Source organism: Ranitomeya variabilis, chromosome 2, assembly GCF_051348905.1.
Source record: "Ranitomeya variabilis isolate aRanVar5 chromosome 2, aRanVar5.hap1, whole genome shotgun sequence".
In the NCBI taxonomy this organism is placed as follows: domain Eukaryota; kingdom Metazoa; phylum Chordata; class Amphibia; order Anura; family Dendrobatidae; genus Ranitomeya; species Ranitomeya variabilis.
This window is the reverse complement of record NC_135233.1, coordinates 874,388,092-874,409,504: the sequence shown is the minus strand read 5'-3', so window position 1 is coordinate 874,409,504 and position 21,413 is coordinate 874,388,092. Positions and strand designations below refer to the sequence as shown.

Below are 21,413 nucleotides of genomic sequence, written 5' to 3'. Positions count from 1 at the left end.
AAACAAACAGTACATACTTACATTCCGGTGTCCGTAACGTCCCCCGGCGTCTGCTTCCTGCTCTGAGTGCCGCCGTACAGTGAGAGCGCAGCACAGCAGTGACGTCACCGCTGCGCTCTGCTCTCACTGTACGGCGGCTCAGTCAGAGCAGGAAGCAGAAGGCAAGGGACCTGACGGACACCGAAAGGCGAGTATGTACTGTTTGTTTTTTTTGGTAACCAGGGTAAACATCGGGTTACTAAGCGCGGCCCTGCGCTTAGTAACCCGATGTTTACCCTGGTTACCCGGGTGCTGCAGGGGGACTTCGGCATCGTTGAAGACAGTTTCAACGATGCCGAAGTCGTTCCCCTGATCGTTAGTCGCTGGAGAGCTGTCTGTGTGACAGCTCCCCAGCGACCACACAACGACTTACCAACGATCACGGCCAGGTAGTATCGCTGGTCGTGATCGTTGGTAAATCGCTATGTGAGACGGGGCCTTTAAGGTACCTTCACACTGAACAATATCGCTAGCGATCCGTGACGTTGCAGCGTCCTGGCTAGCGATATCGTTGAGTTTGACAGGCAGCAGCGATCAGGATCCTGCTGTGATATCGTTGGTCGGAGCAGAAAGGCCAGAACTTTATTTTGTCGCTGGATCTCCCGTAGACATCGCTGAATCAGCGTGTGTGACGCCGATTCAGCGATGTCTTCACTGGTAACCAGGGTAAACATCGGGTTACTAAGCGCAGGGCCGTGCTTAGTAACCCGATGTTTACCCTGGTTACCAGTGTAAATGTAAAAAAAAACAAACACTACATACTTACATTCCGGTGTCTGTCCCCCGGCGCTGTGCTTCTCTGCACTGTGTAAGCGCCGGCCGGCCATAAAGCAGAGCACAGCGGTGACGTCACCGCTGTGCTTTCCGGCTGGCGCTTACACAGTGCAGAGAAGCACAGCGCCGGGGGACAGACACCGGAATGTAAGTATGTAGTGTTTGGTTTTTTTTACGTTTACGCTGGTAACCAGGGTAAACATCGGGTTACTAAGCGCGGCCCTGCGCTTAGTAACCCGATGTTTACCCTGGTTACCAGGGGACTTCGCATAGTTGGTCGCTGGAGAGCTGTCTGTGTGACAGCTCTCCAGCGACCACACAGCGATGCTGCAGCGATCGGGATCGTTGTCTATATCGCTGCAGTGTCGCTTAATGTGACGGTACTAGTGTTGAGCGATACCGTCCGATACTTGAAAGTATCGGTATCGGAAAGTATCGGCCGATACCGGCAAAGTATCGGATCTAATCCGATACCGATACCCGATACCAATACAAGTCAATGGGACTCAAGTATCGGACGGTATTCCTGATGGTTCCCAGGGTCTGAAGGAGAGGAAACTCTCCTTCAGGCCCTGGGATCCATATTAATGTGTAAAATAAAGAATTAAAATAAAAAATATTGCTATACTCACCTCTCCAACGCAGCCTGGACCTTACCAAGGGAACCGGCAGCGTTCTTTGCTTAAAATGCGCGCTTTTACTTCCTCCCGTGACGTCATGGCTTGTGATTGGTCGCGGGCCGCCCATGTGGCCGCGACGCGACCAATCACAGCAAGCCGTGACGTAATTTTCAGGTCCTCAATGCCTAATTCTAGGCATTCAGGAATTTAAAATTACGTTCCGGCTTGTGATTGGTCGCGTCGCGGTCACATGGGCGACGCGACCAATCACAAGCCGTGACGTCACGGGAGGCAGGAGACGCGCGCATTTTTAAAATTACGTCACGGCTTGTGATTGGTTGCGTGCCGCCCATGTGACCGCGACGCGACCAATCACAGCAAGCCGTGACGTAATTTCAGGTCCTGATACCTATTTCTGCATTGAGGACCTGAAATTACGTCACGGCTTGCTGTGATTGGCCGCGTCGCGGTCACATGGGCGGCACGCAACCAATCACAAGCCGTGACGTAATTTTAAAAATGCGCGCGTCTCCTGCCTCCCGTGACGTCACGGCTTGTGATTGGTCGCGTCGCCCATGTGACCGCGACGCGACCAATCACAAGCCGGAACGTAATTTTAAATTCCTGAATGCCTAGAATTAGGCATCGAGGACCTGAAAATTACGTCACGGCTTGCTGTGATTGGTCGCGTCGCGGCCACATGGGCGGCACGCGACCAATCACAAGCCGTGACGTCACGGGAGGAAGTAAAAGCGCGCATTTTAAGCAAAGAACGCTGCCGGTTCCCTCGGTGAGGTCCAGGCTGCGTCGGAGAGGTGAGTATAGCAATATTTTTTATTTTAATTCTTAATTTTACACATTAATGTTGTTTCGATACCGATACCCGATACCACAAAAGTATCGGATCTCGGTATCGGAATTCCGATACCCGCAAGTATCGGCCGATACCCGATACTTGCGGTATCGGAATGCTCAACACTAGACGGTACCCTTAGTCATGATCTGACCAGAAGACATTGTGTTGCAGAATGTATAGCATTTCAAAAGTTTCCAGTTGGTTAATTCCCAAAGTAACTTACATATATGCTAAGTAGAACATTTAAAGGTGATTAAAAAACAGGTGTAACAATGAAACAAAAACAAAGTGTCAATAAACAATATCAATGTATGTATAAATTCTAAAAGAAAGTTTGTTTGTAAAAAGTAGACTCAGTACTGTGTAACTAAATCATGTCTGGCGTTTAAACCATTTTACCTAATGAGCAAAAAATAGCGCAAAATTTAAGTGTATTCTAAAATACACTAGAGGATTTGCGCCAACTTTTCCAGCTTTTTTGAAGATTTGAGCTACTAGTTCTATTCTAGTTCTAAACTGTCTATATATATGACAGTAGTAATACCTCATGTGCAAATTGTCATGGCTCTGTTGTCGGGTGTTCCGGGACCAGGGGGTTCTTCCCTGTCCATCAGGCTAGGGGTACCCTAGCTCACCCTGCTCTCTGCATTACTTCTGATGGTGAATACGCTTTTTTTTACCCATTAATTTACATTGTACTGTAAATCACAGTGCAGATCTGCAGCGTTTCTGCGCGGAAAAATCCGCTGCGGATCCGCAGCAAATCCGCATCGTGTGCACATAGCCTATGAGATAGTAGTGGCTAACAGTGCACAGCTATGAGCCTTAATGCAGGAAAGCTTCTAGGAGCTCTCAACTGAGCAGATTATCCCGTGCACTGCTAAAAGAAATTTACACCATTTAATATAAAGGTAAAATGCTTCTAATCAGTGCAGGAGTAGGAGAAATCAGACGCTGCGGTCTCCTGGTTCCTCTGTATTAAGGTAAACCCGTGAACAAATGCTTTTACACTAACAAGTTTTACCATTGAATCAGTGAAATAACAAGTCCTATTTGTGCTATTGAATTATTTTAGAAACACGGAAATAGTTGTATGGTGAGTATGTATATACCTTTTTTAGATTTATGTATTTTGCAGTAAAATTCCTTTGTGCTAGACCATTTTCTCCTAAACACTTAAGAGTTTTTCACAATCAACCCTGAAAAACCTGAGTTACAATCTCAAGGTGGAGCTCAAAGAGATGAAAAGAGAGGGTGTGCACTAAGAAACTTCATACTGTTGAACAAGTGACAAACCCTCAGTAGTTGTATTGGAGGAGAGGAACTTCAGCATACACTTCAATGGCCACACGCAGCATACTCAATGAGGGGCAGGAAAATGAAATGGTAAGAAAACTTTCTTTTATTACGTACATAATGATTATATTGTAATGCATGTTGTATGTACTTGTGTATTTTTGTCTTGAGTTACAGTGATATGTCACCTGTGCTTTCACTTATTACTGTACATAGAATTAAATCATAGAGACTTTAAGTATTTTTTCTTCGTTCTATAAATTCTTGCTGTGCATGTATCAATAAGCTAAAGTCCAGTGAGTAATAGGTGGTACAGTACTGTTTTATGAATTCTAATGTGCTAATCTGATTACAGCAGTATATGAATAACCCAATTAGATTAGTTTCTTACCCTTTTTGTTCATGATTGTTTGAACTGGTCACATGTCATAGTATACAGGCTATAAACTGAAGCCCCCGTCTCACTAAGCGAGATCGCTGCTGAGTCACAAGTTTTGTGACGCAACAGCGACCTCAGTAACGATCTCGCTATGTGTGACACGTAGCAGCGACCAGGCCCCTGCTGTGAGATCGCTGGTCGTGTCGGAATGGCCTGGACCTTTTTTTGATCGTTGAGGTCCCGCTGGGTAGCACACATCGCTGTGTTTGACACCTTACCAATGACCTCGTTGACGACTCAGACACTGAATCGTCATAATAGCTCCCATGTGACATCGTTGTACAGGTCGCTACAGGTCGCTGGTGAGATGTCAAACAGCGAGATCGCAGCAGCGATCGTTGGGAAGATCTCACTGTTTGACATCTCACCAGCGACCACATAGCGACGCAGCAACGATCCCTGACAGGTCGTATCGTTGTCGGGATCGCTTTAGCGTCGCTAAGTGTGACGGGGCCTTGAGTCCTTCTTCTTAAGAAAAACTAATATGCACTGACAGTTCTTTCTGCCTGATTTACATTGTCTAATGGAATTGTAGAACAACATAGACCCTAATGAAAATTTCTAGGTGAAAAGATATTAGGTGTCTTAATTTGATAGTTGATAAGTGCCCTAAATCTCTTGTGCTTGGTGGTGGGCTTTAATTCCATGTTATTCTCAAACCATTCCTGGCTGTCAGACATAAGTGGGGATTCTGCGGAGAAGACAGAAGTGGTTACTGACACATTTGTCTTTTCTTTTGCTGGATACACAGTGCTCAGCACCTATGCTTCAGTAGACTTTGGCAATCACTAGAGAATAGAGAATACATTTAAATGGAATTGAATTTTATTTGAATGTTACAAAAATTTGTATTTGCCAAAAGGCAGATTTTTTTCTGTAATTTGCTTCCTCATAGATTCAGCAGAATTTTCTGAGCTTTAAAAGACTGTCAAAATGTTAATAAGAAAAGAAAACCATTATAATAAACTTACCGCTCACATCTAACCTCCACTCCTTATTGCCCCCTGTCTGGTCCTTGTCGCATCTTCAGATCGCTAGTTTGCACTAGTCTGAGATTTCAGGGTTTGATAGCCCTAGGAGAGTTCTGCATATGTGCCCTCAAAGGTTGCAGCCTAATGTGATCCAAAAATATGATGATGATCTAACGGGTGACAGTAAGGATCAAAGGAGCTGGAGAGGTGAATGGTATTGTGAATAAGGATGAGCAAATAGCTTCGGATAACTCCTTATCCGAATAGCCATACCTCCCAACCGTCACGGATACAGCGGGACTGTCCTGATTTTGACAGTCAGCCCCGTGATCCCGGGCAGGACATTAGTTGTCCCGCAGTGGTTGGGAGGTGTGCTGCAATATCAAGCGGTCACTGCGGTCAGCCTCTTCCCTGCACCCGCAGAGCTGCCTGAGCACAGCACAGCACATATTGGCTGCTTCGTGGCCACAGGACCTGTGATGAGGTCACAAGGGGGAGGAGTCAGGGGTCACATGATCGGGACTTAGCTTGCTGGTTGCCAACTTGCCATGGCGCTGGATGAGGTAAGCTGTCGTGTGTGGGGTCAGGAGGTGTACAGTGTGGATGTAGTGGACCCGAGTGTGTACAAGGTATATGGAGCGGAGCGCGTGTGTGTACACGAGGTGTACGGAGCGGAGCCATGTGTGTATGAGGTGTATTGAGCGGAGCCGTGTGTGTACAAGGTGTACGGAGCGGAGCAGAATGTGTACGAGGTGTACGGAGTGCAGCAGAATGTGTACGAGGTGTACGGAGTGGAGCAGAATGTGTACGAGGTGTATGGAGAGGAGCCATGTGTGAACGAGGTGTACGGAGCGGAGCGCGTGTGTGTACGAGGTGTACAGAGCGGAGCGTGTGTGTGTACGAGGTGTATGGAGCGGAGCGCGTGTGTGTACGAGGTGTACGGAGCGGAGCGTGTGTGTGTACGAGGTGTAGGGAGCGGAGCCGTATGTGTACGAGGTGTACGGAGCGGAGCCGTGTGTGTATGAGGTGTATGGAGCGGAGCTAAATGTGTACGAGGTGTATGGAGCGGAGCGCGTGTGTACGAAGCGCAGCCGTGTGTGTCGGAGTAGCTATGTGTGGCCATTATACGGTATGAAGTATCATGTGTGGTTATTATACAGTATGGAGCATCATGTGCGGTCATTATACAGTATGGAGCATCATGTGCGGTCATTATACAGTATGGAGCATCATGTGTGGCCATTATACAGTATGGAGCATCATGTGTGGCCATTATACAGTATGGAGCATCATGTGTGGCCATTATACAGTATGGAGCACTGTATGGCCATTATACAGTATGGAGCTTCATGTGGGGCCATTATACAGTATGGAGTATCATCTGGGGCCATTGTACAGTATGGAGCATCATGTGAGGCCATTATGCAGTATGGAGCATCATGTGAGGCCATTATACAGTATGGAGCATCATGTGGGGCCATTATACAGTATGGAGCATCATGTGGGGCCATTATACAGTATGGAGCATCATGTGTGGCCCTTATACAGTATGGAGCATCATGTGTGGCCATTATACAGTATGGAGCATCATGTGTGGCCATTATACAGTATGGAGCATCATGTGCGGTCATTATACAGTATGGAGCATCATGTACGGCCATTATACAGTATGGAGCATCATGTGCGGTCATTATACAGTATGGAGCATCATGTGCGGCCATTATACAGTATGGAGCATCATGTGTGGCCATTATACAGTATGGAGCATCATGTGCGGTCATTATACAGTATGGAGCATCATGTGTGGCCATTATACAGTATGGAGCATCATGTGTGGCCATTATACAGTATGGAGCATCATGTGTGGCCATTATACAGTATGGAGCACTGTATGGCCATTATACAGTATGGAGCTTCATGTGGGGCCATTATACAGTATGGAGTATCATCTGGGGCCATTGTACAGTATGGAGCATCATGTGAGGCCATTATACAGTATGGAGCATCATGTGGGGCCATTATACAGTATGGAGCATCATGTGGGGCCATTATACAGTATGGAGCATCATGTGTGGCCCTTATACAGTATGGAGCATCATGTGTGGCCATTATACAGTATGGAGCATCATGTGTGGCCATTATACAGTTGGAGCATCATGTGCGGTCATTATACAGTATGGAGCATCATGTACGGCCATTATACAGTATGGAGCATCATGTGCGGTCATTATACAGTATGGAGCATCATGTGCGGCCATTATACAGTATGGAGCATCATGTGTGGCCATTATACAGTATTGAGCATCCTGTGTGGCCTTTATACAGTATAGAGCATCATGTGTGGCCTTTATACAGTATGGAGCATCATGTGCGGTCATTATACAGTATGGAGCATCATGTGCGGTCATTATACAGTATGGAGCATCATGTGCGGCCATTATACAGTATTGAGCATCATGTGCGGCCATTATACAGTATGGAGCATCATGTGGGGCCATTATACAGTATGGAGCATCATGTGTGGCCATTATACAGTATGGAGCATCATGTGGGCCATTATACAGTATGAAGCACTGTGTGGCCATATTTTTTTGTTTATAATTATTCTTTATGAAACAGTGTGATCAGCAGTGCTAAATGGGTGTGGTTGGGACGTGGATATGGGTGTGGCTAGTTATGAATGGGTGTGGTCAGAGGCATGGCCTAAAATTTGTCCCTCTTTCCCATCTTCAAAAGTTGGGAGGTATGCGAACAGCTACAGCGCTTACCGAACAGCTGCATTGGGGACTTAGATACTTGAGGCGCTCCCGATAATCAGCTGTTCAGTACCGCAGCTGCATGTGTCGCAGCTGTGAGACAGTCACAACACATGCTCTGATCCACTCATCTGTAGCAATGGCTGGTTATTTGTGAGGAATGGTGGAGCTTCTGTGTCACAGCTATCAGATCAGCAAGAGAGCCAAATAATCAAGAACCACAGGGATATTCTTTAAGCATGTTTGCCTTTGGGATTGAAAAGGTTTTCTACATGTAACAAAACCACTCCATGAGTGCAATACAATTATGCATGGTAAAGCTGTTTTTTAATTGTATTGTGTGATCAACAACTTTGGTCACCTGTTCTTCCATCAACAGCTACACCAGCTCCACTAATAAGATTGTGGAATTCATGTGTGGAATTCACACCTTTCTGAATACCACACCTAGTTGCATTCACAAAAAATAAAAGAAATGGTAACAAAAATTAAACATTTTTCTGCATGTAATGTGGTAGATGTCATCTGGAGGCCTATATAATACTATGCATAGCACAAAGTGATACCTTTTTGAGAACTGATAATGTAGTAGATTTTCCCTACAATCCTATTTAAAACCACAGATAATACACAGTGATACATGTTTGATTGCGGATAATGTAGGGGTGTACTGCAAATATGTCAGAAGGTTACAAAGTTTACACACATATGAGCTGCCCACGAGTTGTGGATTGTTACATTTATACAGAATCAGAACCATCATCAGTACATTTATACAGCACCAGAACAAACATCAATACATGAATACATTGCCGGGACCATCATAAGTACATGAATACATCACTGAAACTACCATCAGTACATGAAAACATCACCAGGACGAACATCAGTACATGAATACATCCCTGAAATCATCATCAATTCATAAATACAGCACCAAAACCACCATAAGTACATGTACATTTCCAGAACCATCATCAGTACATGAATACAGTGCTGAAACTACCGGTACATGACTACATTACTGGAACTTCCATTAATACTGGAATACAGTACCAGATCCATTATTGTTATAAGAAAACAGCCCAAGAGCTACTATCAGTAGAAAAATACAGCACCAGATTCACCATAAGCACATGAATATAGCACCAACCTTAGCAAAGCAATACATTGCAATCTCAAGACAGTTAATTTACAACTTACAGGGAGTTTTTTTTTACCTGCCATCATCAGACTGCAGGCCATACAGGAGCCATAGTACTGATAATATGCTGCCAATTTCACAAATAAACAATACAACAAGGTACTTTACAATTGATGTCTTGTTTGTATAAACACTACCTCATGCCCCTGAATACATTTATTTGCTCTCTCCAAAAAATATTATCGCAAACACTGTCCTTCTTATGATTCATGACCCTCACAATGTCCTTTTCGATAAAATATTACATCCAGAATATCCCATTCTATGAACTATGCCCTAAACACAATCTCATTTTATGAATTATGACAATCACACCCTTCTCCCTTAAGGAATATAACTGCCACAATACCCCCCTCTATAAACTCTAACCTCCACATAGTGTTACCCTATAAAACATAACACCATACCATCCTCCCTTACGAACTATGGCATTTACGGTTTCCGTTCTTTTGGACTTCATAATGTCATCCAACTCAAAACTATCACCTCTGTGGTGAACCAGCTGAATTCCCCCTAGCAGCACTTTATAAAGGAGAATTTCTAATACTAATACTATTAGTAAATGCCATTCCTATCATATATGTGAATCAAACGAAACCCAGTATCCTAACACTGAAAGGCAAAATGCCCTTTTAAGCTTCCACTAACTAGCCAATTACAACTTAACATTTATTATCTATATAGTAAAACTATTTTTTTCTATTATCAAGGATATTTGATTAGAACTTGATCTGCTCTATCTATTACTAGGAGCATTAATTATATGCATACTAAAGAACTACAGTATATAGTATCGTAAGGAAAACAGTCCAGAATGTCGACCTACTATTATTAAACCCTAGCCTGATTAGAGGTGATTAAAACACGCACATCACATGTTTGGCGGAGCCATCAGGGAATGCGACAGTATGCCCCTATAGTGTTAGGTTTATAATTTATTGCACCTTTCTCAGGTTAAATATATATGCCTCAAAGTCTAAAATCAATCATTACATCATTACAATTGTTATACTTAAGGGAACCACCGTCAGACACAAATAATCATTTAATTGTAATAATTAGTAATTCAGCAAAAGATAACAAATATTATTATGCATGTACAACCTATTCTTATAACAGTGGATTATATTTATCCATATGTAGCACACCTTTTAAACTAGTCTCACTAAGTCAAGTGATTTGCAGTTCCCATCTCACTATGGTGCAGTGTCTTCACTCAAAACTTAGGCCGCTTTCACATTTGCGGTTGTGTCCGCAGCGTTTCTTCCGCAAATATCTGCATGCGTTGTGTATTCCTATCTTTAACATTATCGACGCTTGCGTTTTTCTATGTTCGCGTTTTGCCGCGTTTGACGACGCATGCGTCGTCTAGCCGTCTGCGTCTTGGCGTGGAAATGCAACATGTAGTAATTTTTAGAGGCGTCATTTTGCCGCCTGGAAACGTATGCGGCTGATTGCGCAAGGTTTGCGCCAAAAAAACGCATTGTAGTCTATGTAAACGCATGCGTTTTTCAGTACATGCGTTTGCTTGCGTTTGCCGACGCATGCGTCTCAATTGAGAAAAACATGTCTAGACACTGATAAGCCACCCACCACATACAAGGTGATAAAGCGAGGGTGTGGACAGTTGCAGGTCACTACTCATCAGACTGCCTTGCAGACGAGACGCCCCACAGCCCCTTGGAGCAGCAAACAAGCCTCAGAACTATGTGAGTATATCCTATCCAATGCATTTCTTTTCTATAATCTGTGTCTATGTGCCCTAATTTCTGTCATTCCTTTCTTTCTGCACACATCAGAATGTCTTCTTCTTCTGATGAGGAAACGCCTGGGCCTGCACAAGGGGAACATGTCAGCAAAGTGAGTATTCACCTCCTCAGATTGGTAAGTATTCACTGTCACATCTACACATATGACAATGTATATTTTCCCTTTTTCAGACCACTTCTTCTACAGCGGAAGAGACTGGGCAGGAGACTGGGCAGGAGCAGCGTAGTCACGGCCGGGCAACACGGCGGCATCGTGTAAGTATAGCTGGCTGAATGTGTATTGTATCCTCACTTTATAATTCTTGAATCTTCATTTCTTTCTACTTCTCTCTTTCTTTCCCTTTTGCTTCAGCACCAGTGTTTTTTTTTTATTCATGCCATTTCTCTGATTCTGTTTTCTGTCTTCCGTATGTGAACGCCTCCTATATTAATGTACTTTTTGTTGTTAGGTTCCAGAGGAGGATGAGGACCTAATTGAGAATGAACACCTCATCTCCCTGGTTCACGAGCGAGTCGCATTGTGGGACACCCGGGATCCACTGCACGCCAACAATGTGACGATCCGGAGGCTTTGGAATGAGGTGGCCGCAGCGTTGTGGGATGGCTGGGCCAATGCCCCGGCTCGGGTCCGTTCTGCATTTGGTAAGTATCGCAATGCAGTGTGATGTAGTCAATACCTTGGCCATGCTCACATAACTGTGTATGATGTGAGAAAGTCATTACTTTTTCACAGCACATACAGTTGTGTGACCATGGTCAAAAGACCATTGTCCTAACTATTATGTTTTGTTTTGCCAACAGTGTCAAAAGTGAAAACACGTTGGAGATCGATGAAGGACCGCTTCAACAAGGACCTGCGCCAAGAGAGCCAGCTTCCAAGTGGTTCTGCAGCAAGGATACGCAAATACAAGTACCACCGCATCCTTTGCGTTTTTGAGACCGGTCCTTGCACGAAGAACGTAAGTATATTGGTTAAAAAAGAAAAAGAAAAAATGGTGTATAATGCAATTTTTTGGTTGTCATTATTTCAAATCAGTATTTTTAATCCAAAACCTTGAGTGATTGATGCAGAAGTGGGGTACGTGTTCTTTGAATACTTTCCCTCACATAGTTCCTCTCCAGGTTTTGGCTTACCAATACTGATTTGAAATACTGAGCAAATACTGAGAGTGTGACGGCAGCCTGCACAACAGATCTATACTCAGCAAGTTAGGTGTCAGAAAAAATGAATTCAGGATGCCAATGGCTCCTCAATTCATTTTTCCTGACACTTGTCCTGGTGAGTATACAGGTGGCTTGTATGTCCTCTGTCGTCAATTCGTATTTCCCATCAGTATTTGTAATCCAAAACCATGAGTGGTTGATAGATGCAGAAGTGGGGTACGTGTTCTTTGAATACTTTCCCTCACATAGTTCCTCTCCAGTTTTTGGCTTACCAATACTGATTTGAAATACTGAGCAAATACTGAGAGTGTGACGGCAGCCTGCACAACAGATCTATACTCAGCAAGGTAGGTGTCAGAAATAATGAATTCAGGATGCCAATGGCTCCTCAATTCATTTTTCCTGACACTTGTCCTGGTGAGTATACAGGTGGCTTGTATGTCCTCTGTCGTCAATTCGTATTTCCCATCAGTATTTGTAATCCAAAACCATGAGTGGTTGATAGATGCAGAAGTGGGGTACGTGTTCTTTGAATACTTTCCCTCACATAGTTCCTCTCCAGGTTTTGGCTTACCAATACCTTGTATAGAGATATGGCTTGTATTGCCTCCATCGTCTCTTCATATTTTACATCAGTTTTTTTAATCCCCAAGGACTGGTCGATGCATGCAGAAGTATAGCATGTTGTTTTATGAAACTTTTATTCCTACTGTTGAACTCCTGGCTTGCAAATTCTGATGTAAAATTCACTACAAATAGTGTTAGTGTGAGCTTTCCCTATCTGAATGTTTATCTAACTGTTGAGTTATCTTTTTGTAAATGTTTTGTAATATTTTTTTTTTTTTCCGCAGCACTTGGAGCTCCACTGTTGGCCCAGGTTCTGGAGCGGTCCTTCATCAGTCAGCCACGGACCCGTCCCAGCCATCCTCCAGCGCTGCAGCAAGTGGGCCTGCCACACAACCTGGAGACCAGGAAGCTGGTCCATCAGGTGTTTACCTTCCCCAGTCCTCTGCCTCTAGACAATTTTTTATGGGCTCCTCCCGGCAGCGGCAGAGGGCCGCGGACAGGTCACTCATGCCCGAGTTTTTGCACTTGAGCTCGGTCTTCCATGAGGGACTCAAGGCGATGGGTGACCGACTGGATACTGCCATTAGTCATATGAGCACACGTATCCAGGAGGTAACCACAGCCCTTGCCCAAGTGAAAGCCGACCTCCAGAGGCCAGCACATCATTTTTTTAATCAGATAGAACAGGGCATGTCGGAACACCTTAGTCCTGAGCTCCAGATTACTGTTATGCAGGCCTGCAATGCTGCTTACGTGCAGGCTATGCAGCAGAGTCGGTATTTTCAGCAGACAGTGGGGGCATTTCCAACAGTGCCCACACTGTCACGCTTTACATCAATGCCGACATCTGCTGCATACCACTGCACGGCCACCTCCATTCCAAACACTGCCGGACCGTATTATAGCACCACCACCATGCCCAGTGCAGTGGGTCAGCCCACCGCCACCACCATGACAACTGCTGCTCCTGCTTGGGCCTCCTCCACTGCCACCAGCATGCTGCCGCCGCAGGACCCTGGCCTGGCATTCCCCGCCACCACTACAAGACTGCCATTGCCAGACACTGCCCTGGCTTTTCCTGGCACCACCACCAGACAGCCGTTGCCGGACCCTGCCCTGGCTTTTCCTGGCACCACCACCAGACTGCCGTTGCCGGACCCTGCCCTGGCGTTTCCTGGCACCACCACCAGACTGCCGTTGCCGGACCCTGCCCTGGCGTTCCCTGCCACCACCACCAGACTGCCATTGCCGGACCCTGCCCTGGCGTTCCCTGCCACCACGACAACGAGCCCGCGCAAAACAAGGAAGGGGAAAGGCAAAAAAAAAACAAAAAACCATAGCTATCCCTCCCCCCTCACCTCCCAATGTGTCTGTAATGTCTGGTTTGTCTCACCCTTCCAGTGTGTCTCAGCCCTCTCATGTGTCTAGCCCTATCCCTGAATATCCTGACCCCAGCAGTTTCATTGCGCCTTCTCCTGCCACCCCTATGTCGGCTACAGTAAGCCAGACCTCACAACTCAACACCCCACAATATCGGCACTCAACCCCAAGCAGGCGCAGTTAATTTTTTTGTTTTTGTGTTTAATAAACCTGTGTTTTGCCCCAATGAGGTTTGGTTAATTGTGTATTTCGCCGCCGTCACCACACACCGTGCGCCAATAACAAATAATGCGTCAAACACTTTCTTGGGGGCCACCTCCAACCTACAGTACTTAATTAACAGAACACTGAAGCTTGGTGTGTGTTTGCTTAAGAGATATGAGGTTGCCACCCAAAAAAACACTTGTATTTTCTCCAAAAACAGTTCTTTCTGTTTACTCCGTGACTTTTGGTAGCACACAGAAGACAAAATGGTGGTAATACACAGCACAAGTGTACTCAACAGGTCGTGTCTTATCAGAAACATTATTTATGACCCCTGACCTGCTGATTTTAGAAATGCATTATATTACCTCCATTTTATCTTATGGGTACATATACATATATTTCACACAAAGTGAAGGGTCAATGTACATCATACATGACATATCTATACTCACCCGGACAAGTGTCATGAAAAATGAATTCAAGAGCAATTAGCATCATAAATTCATTATTTCAGACACCTGACTTGATTACTATAGATTTGTGGTATAGGCTGCCGTCACACTCTCAGTATTCGCTCTGTATTTTACAGCACTATTTGTAAGCCTAAACCTGGAGTGGAGCTATGTGAGGAAAAGTTCAATAAACACATATGCACCACTAAAAGCATTTAACTACCACTCCTGGTTTTGGCTTACAAATAATGCTGTTAAGTACTGGACAACTACTGCGACAATAACAGACATCGTCTATACAGTCTGCGGCAAATAGCTAATGGTGAAACAAGACAGCACTCAATGACGTCAAGAACCTAAGCCCAAAAACCCAAAGTGGTTTGTTAAGGAAATAGATAGGAGACATGGTGAAGAAAGTAAATCACAAGTATTTTATTAGAAAAAACATTAACATTCCAAACATAAATTTGCAGACCCGAAACCAGCAGTACATTTTACACCATATTGTCCTGCCATGGCACACGTCCAATGTCAGAATCAAAAAAGGCTGCAAATTGGTCCCGCATGTGGCCTACTTCAACTGTTGACCGCAGTGGGTGATGACGGTAATCAGGCAAAGGGTTTGCAACAGGTTCATCAAGTTCTATGGTGGGTCGCTCCCTAGCCAGAATGAAATTGTAGAGAACCACACAGGCTTTAACCACCTCATCCACTGTCTCCATTTTTAGATTTATTGCAGTTGCTAGAATGCGCCATTTGGACACCATAATCCCAAAGGCACACTCTACTGTTCTGCGTTCCCTGGTTAGTCTGTAGTTATAGATCCGTTTTGTGCGGTTCAAGTCCCGACTTGAATAGGGCTTCAGGAGATTTTCACTCATCTGAAAGGCCTCATCCCCAACCATTACAAATGGCAGCGGTGGGCCTTGAGTGTAGGGGAGTAGTTGTGGCTGTGGGAAATTAAAATTTTTGCCATAAACACGTCGGCCCATATCAGAGGTTTTAAAAGTCTGTGAATTGTTGCCACGGCCAAAAGCACCAATGTCCACAGCAATGAAGCGACAGTCCGCATCGGCTATTGCCATAAGAACTACTGAAAAATATTTTTTGTAGTTGAAGAACTGTGATCCCGTTCTGGCTGGTTTGGTAATCCGGATGTGCTTCCCATCCACCGCACCCAAACAGTTGGGAAAATCACAAACAGCCCAAAATTTGTCAGCAATTTCTTTCCACATGTCCTCCGTGGGTATGGGTATAAATTCCTCACGGAGAATGGTCCATAAAGCCCGGCAAGTTTCAAAAACAATTCCGGACAGCGTGGAAATCCCAAGGCGGTACTGGAAATGAAGGGATGACAAGCTCTCTCCAGTTGCAAGAAATCTGTAGTAAGAATAAATAATTTACAAAATAGGCAAAAAAACATCAGACCTGCAAAAAATTTTGGGTAGCTTTTGTTTAGAATTATTACGTACCTTAAGGTAACCAGGAGACGTTCCTCTGGTGGAATGGCTCTACGGAGCTGTGTGTCCTGTCTCCGGATGGCTCCTTGGACACGATCAAGCAAATCCCGGAAAGAGTCTTGTGACATCCTGGTATATTCCGGGAATTTTTCTGGGTTCTCATTGAGCTCACCATACAGGGTATGATATGCACCACGGCTCTCACGCAGTTCTACAATGGGGTGTTGCCAAAACCGCCTACGCCGTGTCCTTCTCTGTCTTTCCCGGTTTCGGTGTTGCTCCCAAGCAAACGCACATGCCAGAAAAATCTTGATGCTCAGATCCAGTTTGAAGTAATAGCTATCCATGTGAAGATCCATCTTGTCACAGGACACAGGAGCAAAATCTGAAGATTTCAGCTGTCCTAGGGTCTATATATAGATTTCACATAATACACGCCCTCTGTAGTCCCATTGGCTGGTTCTTGCATCTAGATTTTTTCTCTGGTAAATTTTTGCGACATGCGCACAAAAAACGCAAACGCATGGAAAACGCAAGCAAAAGCATGTAAACGCAGCGTTGTAATGACGCATGCGGTAACCGTAAGCGTTTTAAAAACGCTGCGTTTACACGCGTTTTCATGCGTTTTTCGTGTCCTTGCGTTTGCGGATTAAACGCTGCAGATTAAAATGCTAATGTGAAAGTAGCCTTACTGGAAGTTCTCTTCTGCCATGGATTAACACAGGAAAACTTGTGTTCAAGTTCAGTATATGCTCACAAGAGATGAAATGAATTCAATTTTATAGGTTAAGTTTAACCCTTTACAACAAATATCCACTGTACATGTATTGCGCAAGTCAATAAAGGGTGAATGGAGCTGTCAACTCATACCCAGCAGGTAATAGCTGTGACCCACACAGTCAGGATGTGCCTTACCAGCTGTAGGTGGACTGGGGTTCCAGCTGCAACTGTTAACCTATTGAATGGAATTGCTAAACTCTAACAGCGTATCGGCATGGGGGCACTGCATTCTATGCTCCCATCAGTGCCCCTGTGATACAATAATGGGGAGCCGATGGGCTGCTATGAGAGCTGGTGGTCTGTTGAAGACCTCTGTGCCTATCATTATGGAGCACCTTTGAAACCCACCTGTGGCTTAACATGAAAGGAGATTGTGATTTTTACTGTATACATATGATATTGCTCTTAATAGAACAAGTAATCAGATGATCGCAGGTTCTATTCCATTAAGTGAACTAACAAATATAGCAAAAACTAAAAAAGAAGCTTTTTAAAAATTATGAAAAATTTAAAAAAAAAACATTTTTGAATCATCGCTCTTTTACACCATTAAAAATAAAGTAACTAAAAAAATGCACATGTGGTAATACCGTAACCAGAAAGGTTCAATTGATTAAAATATAAAAATAGTTAACCAAATTGGTAAACACCATAAACAGAAAAAAAAAAACTTGTTCCACAAAAAATAAGCACTCATACATTTATGTGGACAGAAAAAAAAAATAATTCTCGCACATGGAAAAGGGGAGGAAAAAACAAAAGCACAAAAACAGAAATTGTCCATGGTTCGAAGTGGTTAAATGTAGTGTTGAGCAGTTCATTGCTTTATAATGGCTGTAAAATGGTCATAGTAAGAACAAGGGGGCTTCAAAAGGAACGTAAATTGGGTAAGAGCAGGACAAGTGCCCTGCAAACAAATGTGGATAGGTAAATTAAAATAACATAGAATAAAAATAGAATTAGAATTAAAATATTACAATCTTGAACCAGGAATCTGAGGAAATGTAGAACAAGAGATTGAGGAGGAGCTGGACATAGCGGGGTAGGGAGAAGAGGAGGAAGATGAGGTAGCTAACACTGTTGTTGCGTTTTGTTTTTTATCAATTTTTTTGGGGGTACTCTGAAAACAGGGAGTGTAATATTCTGCTGGCCACTCTCTTTCTGTATTCAGGCCATGAAATTAAGGAGAGAGAGCACACATAGGGCGATAAAAGTGATAATTTGGATGACAATCCATGGTAGGTGCACTCACCTTTAGAGATTGTGAAAAGTCACAACCCCTTGCAGAATATAAGAAGAAATAGTGGTTGCTGCAGACTCCTGTGGATATCAATGTGACAAAGAAGGAAGGAGAAGACCGGGTTTCTCAATGTATCCGCAGTGACCACACACGATGGAAGTTTTCTTGAAAGCTTTATTGTGCCGACGCGTTTCGTGGCAATCTGCCACTTCCTCAGGGCAAAGGAAGTGGCAGATTGAGGACGTGGCAGATTGCCATGAAATGCGTCAGCACAATAAAGCTTTCAAGAAAACTTCCATCGTGTGTGGACAGCGCGGATACATTGAGAAACCCTGTCTTCTCCTTCCTTCTTTGTCACATTGTATTCAGGCCATGTAATATTCTGCAACTTTTTAGGTTGAAAACAATGAAAACAGCATCAAATAGGAGATGCAGACTTATTGCTGGTGGTGGTAGTGTAGCTGCTGCAGGGAGAGAGAAGGCGCTGCTTTTCTGTGTCTGCTATTTGCCCAAATGATGAAGACCATTGGATGAATGGTGAGGTTAAAACAAATAAGGTGGTTTTAGATTGGTTGGCTGAGAGTGCCTTCAGTTCTCTTGCTTTGTCTTCCATCCAGTCTACTGCTGAAAGTGAAAATTTTATATTTGCCGCCCATGGGTATCTGCATAACACCTCACCCCCTTGCAAATTAGGCAAGCAGTCTGAGCCCCAAGTCATGCAGTGGTCACTTCTGCTTTTTGATGACTCTGCTGGCTGTGGTTCTGTGTGCTATCCAACTGGCCCTGACCCACAAGTGGAAGAGATTGAGTGCATTGATGCCCAACCACTTGTTGGAGGGCTAGTGCACATGGTAAGCAGACCACCACAGCACATGATGCTGATGAAACACAGGTGCCAAATGCTGCAGCTTTCTGCTGTGTCTACACAGGCAATGAGGGTAGGGGTGAAAATTGGGTGGAACATCATATGGAGGATTATTATTAATATTTATCTTTAGAGCACCATTGATTCCATGGTGCTGTACATGAGGATGGGTTACATATGATATGATACGATATACTTTATTGATCCCGAGGGAAATTTTGGCATTACAGCAGCGTTACAAACAGTATTTCAAACATTATTTCAAACATTGCAACATTACAAACAGCATTACATAAAGTAATCACTAGACACATCTTGTACATGCCTAAGCACATTACTTAACAAACAAATTTGGGTAAATGCTGGTACTTAAATCTCTGATTATTGCCATTAGTGCACCAGCCATAGGTCATTGTTGTCTTTCACCCTTAATGTTAAGGGAAATGTTATACTGTATATCCCCATAGCAGTGGGCACAAATTATTTCCTGAATTTCTCCTTCTTGCACCTAAGTAGGAACACAAAACTCAAAGAGAAATTACAATAAACAAACTAGTAGTGACAGATAAGTACAGAGGGGAGAGAACCCTACCCTTGCAGCCTTACATTCTGCAGAATAATGATGAAGGAGACAGTTGATTCATCGGTTGCAGCAGCATTGGTGTTGATGATGTGGCAGCAGGGTTATTGCAAGCTGTAAGCTGTGCTGAAGACATGGGGTTTCAAGTTCTGCTTGAAAGTTCCGAACATAGGGCTACATAATTCTACAGGATGGGGGATATTCGGGAGTAGTCTTTCAGGCGATTGGATGAGGAATGTATGATTGTGGCGAGAAGGAAATCTTGGGAAGACCAGTGATTACGTTGTGGGAGATTAGTTCAGAGACAGATTATGAACCGTTTTGTAGGTCAGTGTTACTATCTTGAAGTGGATAATTTGTGGAATTGGTAGACAATAAAGGGATTTGCAGTGGGGAGAAGCAAAGGAGTAGCGAGGAAAGAATTGAATTAGTAGGGCAGCAGAGTTATGGACCGACTGGAGAAGTGTGATAATAAAGTCAAGGCTATCTGTGTGACATGGGCAGTTTGGAGGAAGAGGTGGTGGTCATGCTGCCCCAACTATACTGCAAAAGATGGAGCAGGGTACAAAATCCTTCAGCCAGTAAGTTAGCTGTTCTTTAAGTGCTGATGCTGGCCACTACCTATTAACTTGGCTGCTATTGTGCACCACGGCCGGCCCCAGCCATTAAGTCAGCTGCTTTTTAAGGGCAAAGGATGACCCCTAGCTATTACCTTGGCTGCTACTGTGCACCGCGGTAGGTACCTAGCTTTTAAGTCAGCTGCTTTTTAAACGCCGATGCCATCCCCTAGTAATTAACTTGGCTGCTAATGAACACCTCGACCTGCCCTTTGCCTTTTCGTTGTCCATGTTGCTTCCTCCTCCTACAATGCTTCCTCCACCATCTCCTCATCCAGTCAAAAAGTGCAGACAGTGTATTAGCGCTTTTGGCATTCTCACCCTGCTGCTGCTTGCCTGTCTGCTGTGCAGCTTCTCTTCTGCCTTCTTGCTCCTCACCTCATATGCAATGTACCCACAAGGTGGAACTCCACCTTTCATATGCTGGAGAGTCTGTGTGAACAGCAGCACAGTATTGCAGTGGAATTTCAGCTGCAGCAGGCACGGGTTAATCACTATGTGGAACAACACCACTTCAAGACCAATGAGTGGGCTTTCATTCGGGAAGTGTGTGCCATGTTGTGCTCCTTCGAGTACTCCACAAACATGGCCATCACTGTTACTATCCCACTTCTATGTTTCTTTGAAAAAAAATGCTTCAGGCGATGACGGATGAGGTGGTGGTACAGAAGGAAGAGGTGGATGAGGAACTGTGACCATTAACACCATTAGCAGGAAAGTCATACACACATGGCTTGGAGGATGGTTTACTGTACCAACAGTGGCCATGTATGCAACTGTCCAGCCAGTTTTTGAGGATGAGGAACCATGTTCAAAGCAGGGTGGCTACAAGCACAACACGCCATCCTTACTTCCGTCACTGGTTAGTGATCAGAAAATGTGGGAATACAAGCGAATGCTGGCAGACGCAATACTGACAGCATCCTCACCTGACAATTGTGGCTCAGTGGAAGTACAAGGAAGGAAGAGAGGAAGAAGTTGCCAATGCAGCTGGGACACCAGCACCAGCTCGAAAGGGAGGGTTAGCATGGAAGAAATGTGGAAGATTTTTATGTTTTGGTACCTACTATGGATGAATGAGCGCTAAAATGTTCAGACGCTTGTTACTTGAACCGAGCGATTTCTCATGCTCAGATGGTCAGATACTCATTTCTAGTAACGAATATAATGGGAATCAATGGAAAATCCAAACATTTTTTGGCAGGCTCTACAAGGAGGTCTGGGGGAAGTGAAAATGTTGAAATGAATGGAAAAAGCTGAATGGATGGAGAACAGAATGGGGAAGACATCTGGAACCATCTCTGACTCTGAGATTGCTGCTGAGAACAACGGTGTCACACTTTTTCTCCACTTTAAGAACTGACAATAAAACATTCA

General features: G+C 44.2%; 1 protein-coding gene and 1 long non-coding RNA gene across 2 annotated transcripts in view; both read left to right on the top strand.

Moving 5' to 3' along the window:
• The first annotated feature begins 3,586 nt into the window (after positions 1–3,586).
• Positions 3,587–21,413, top strand: part of LOC143808068 (putative cation-transporting ATPase 13A5) — a 642,074-nt gene continuing 624,247 nt past the window's right edge. The window contains exon 1 of the mRNA XM_077290325.1: positions 3,587–3,675. Coding sequence (XP_077146440.1) covers positions 3,631–3,675 — 45 coding nt within the window. The 5' untranslated portion in view covers positions 3,587–3,630. The remainder of the gene's footprint in view (positions 3,676–21,413) is intronic.
• Positions 10,845–11,641, top strand: LOC143809991 (uncharacterized). The gene is made up of 3 exons (XR_013222578.1): positions 10,845–10,979; positions 11,174–11,366; positions 11,526–11,641. It is a non-coding gene; the product is annotated as an uncharacterized LOC143809991 (long non-coding RNA).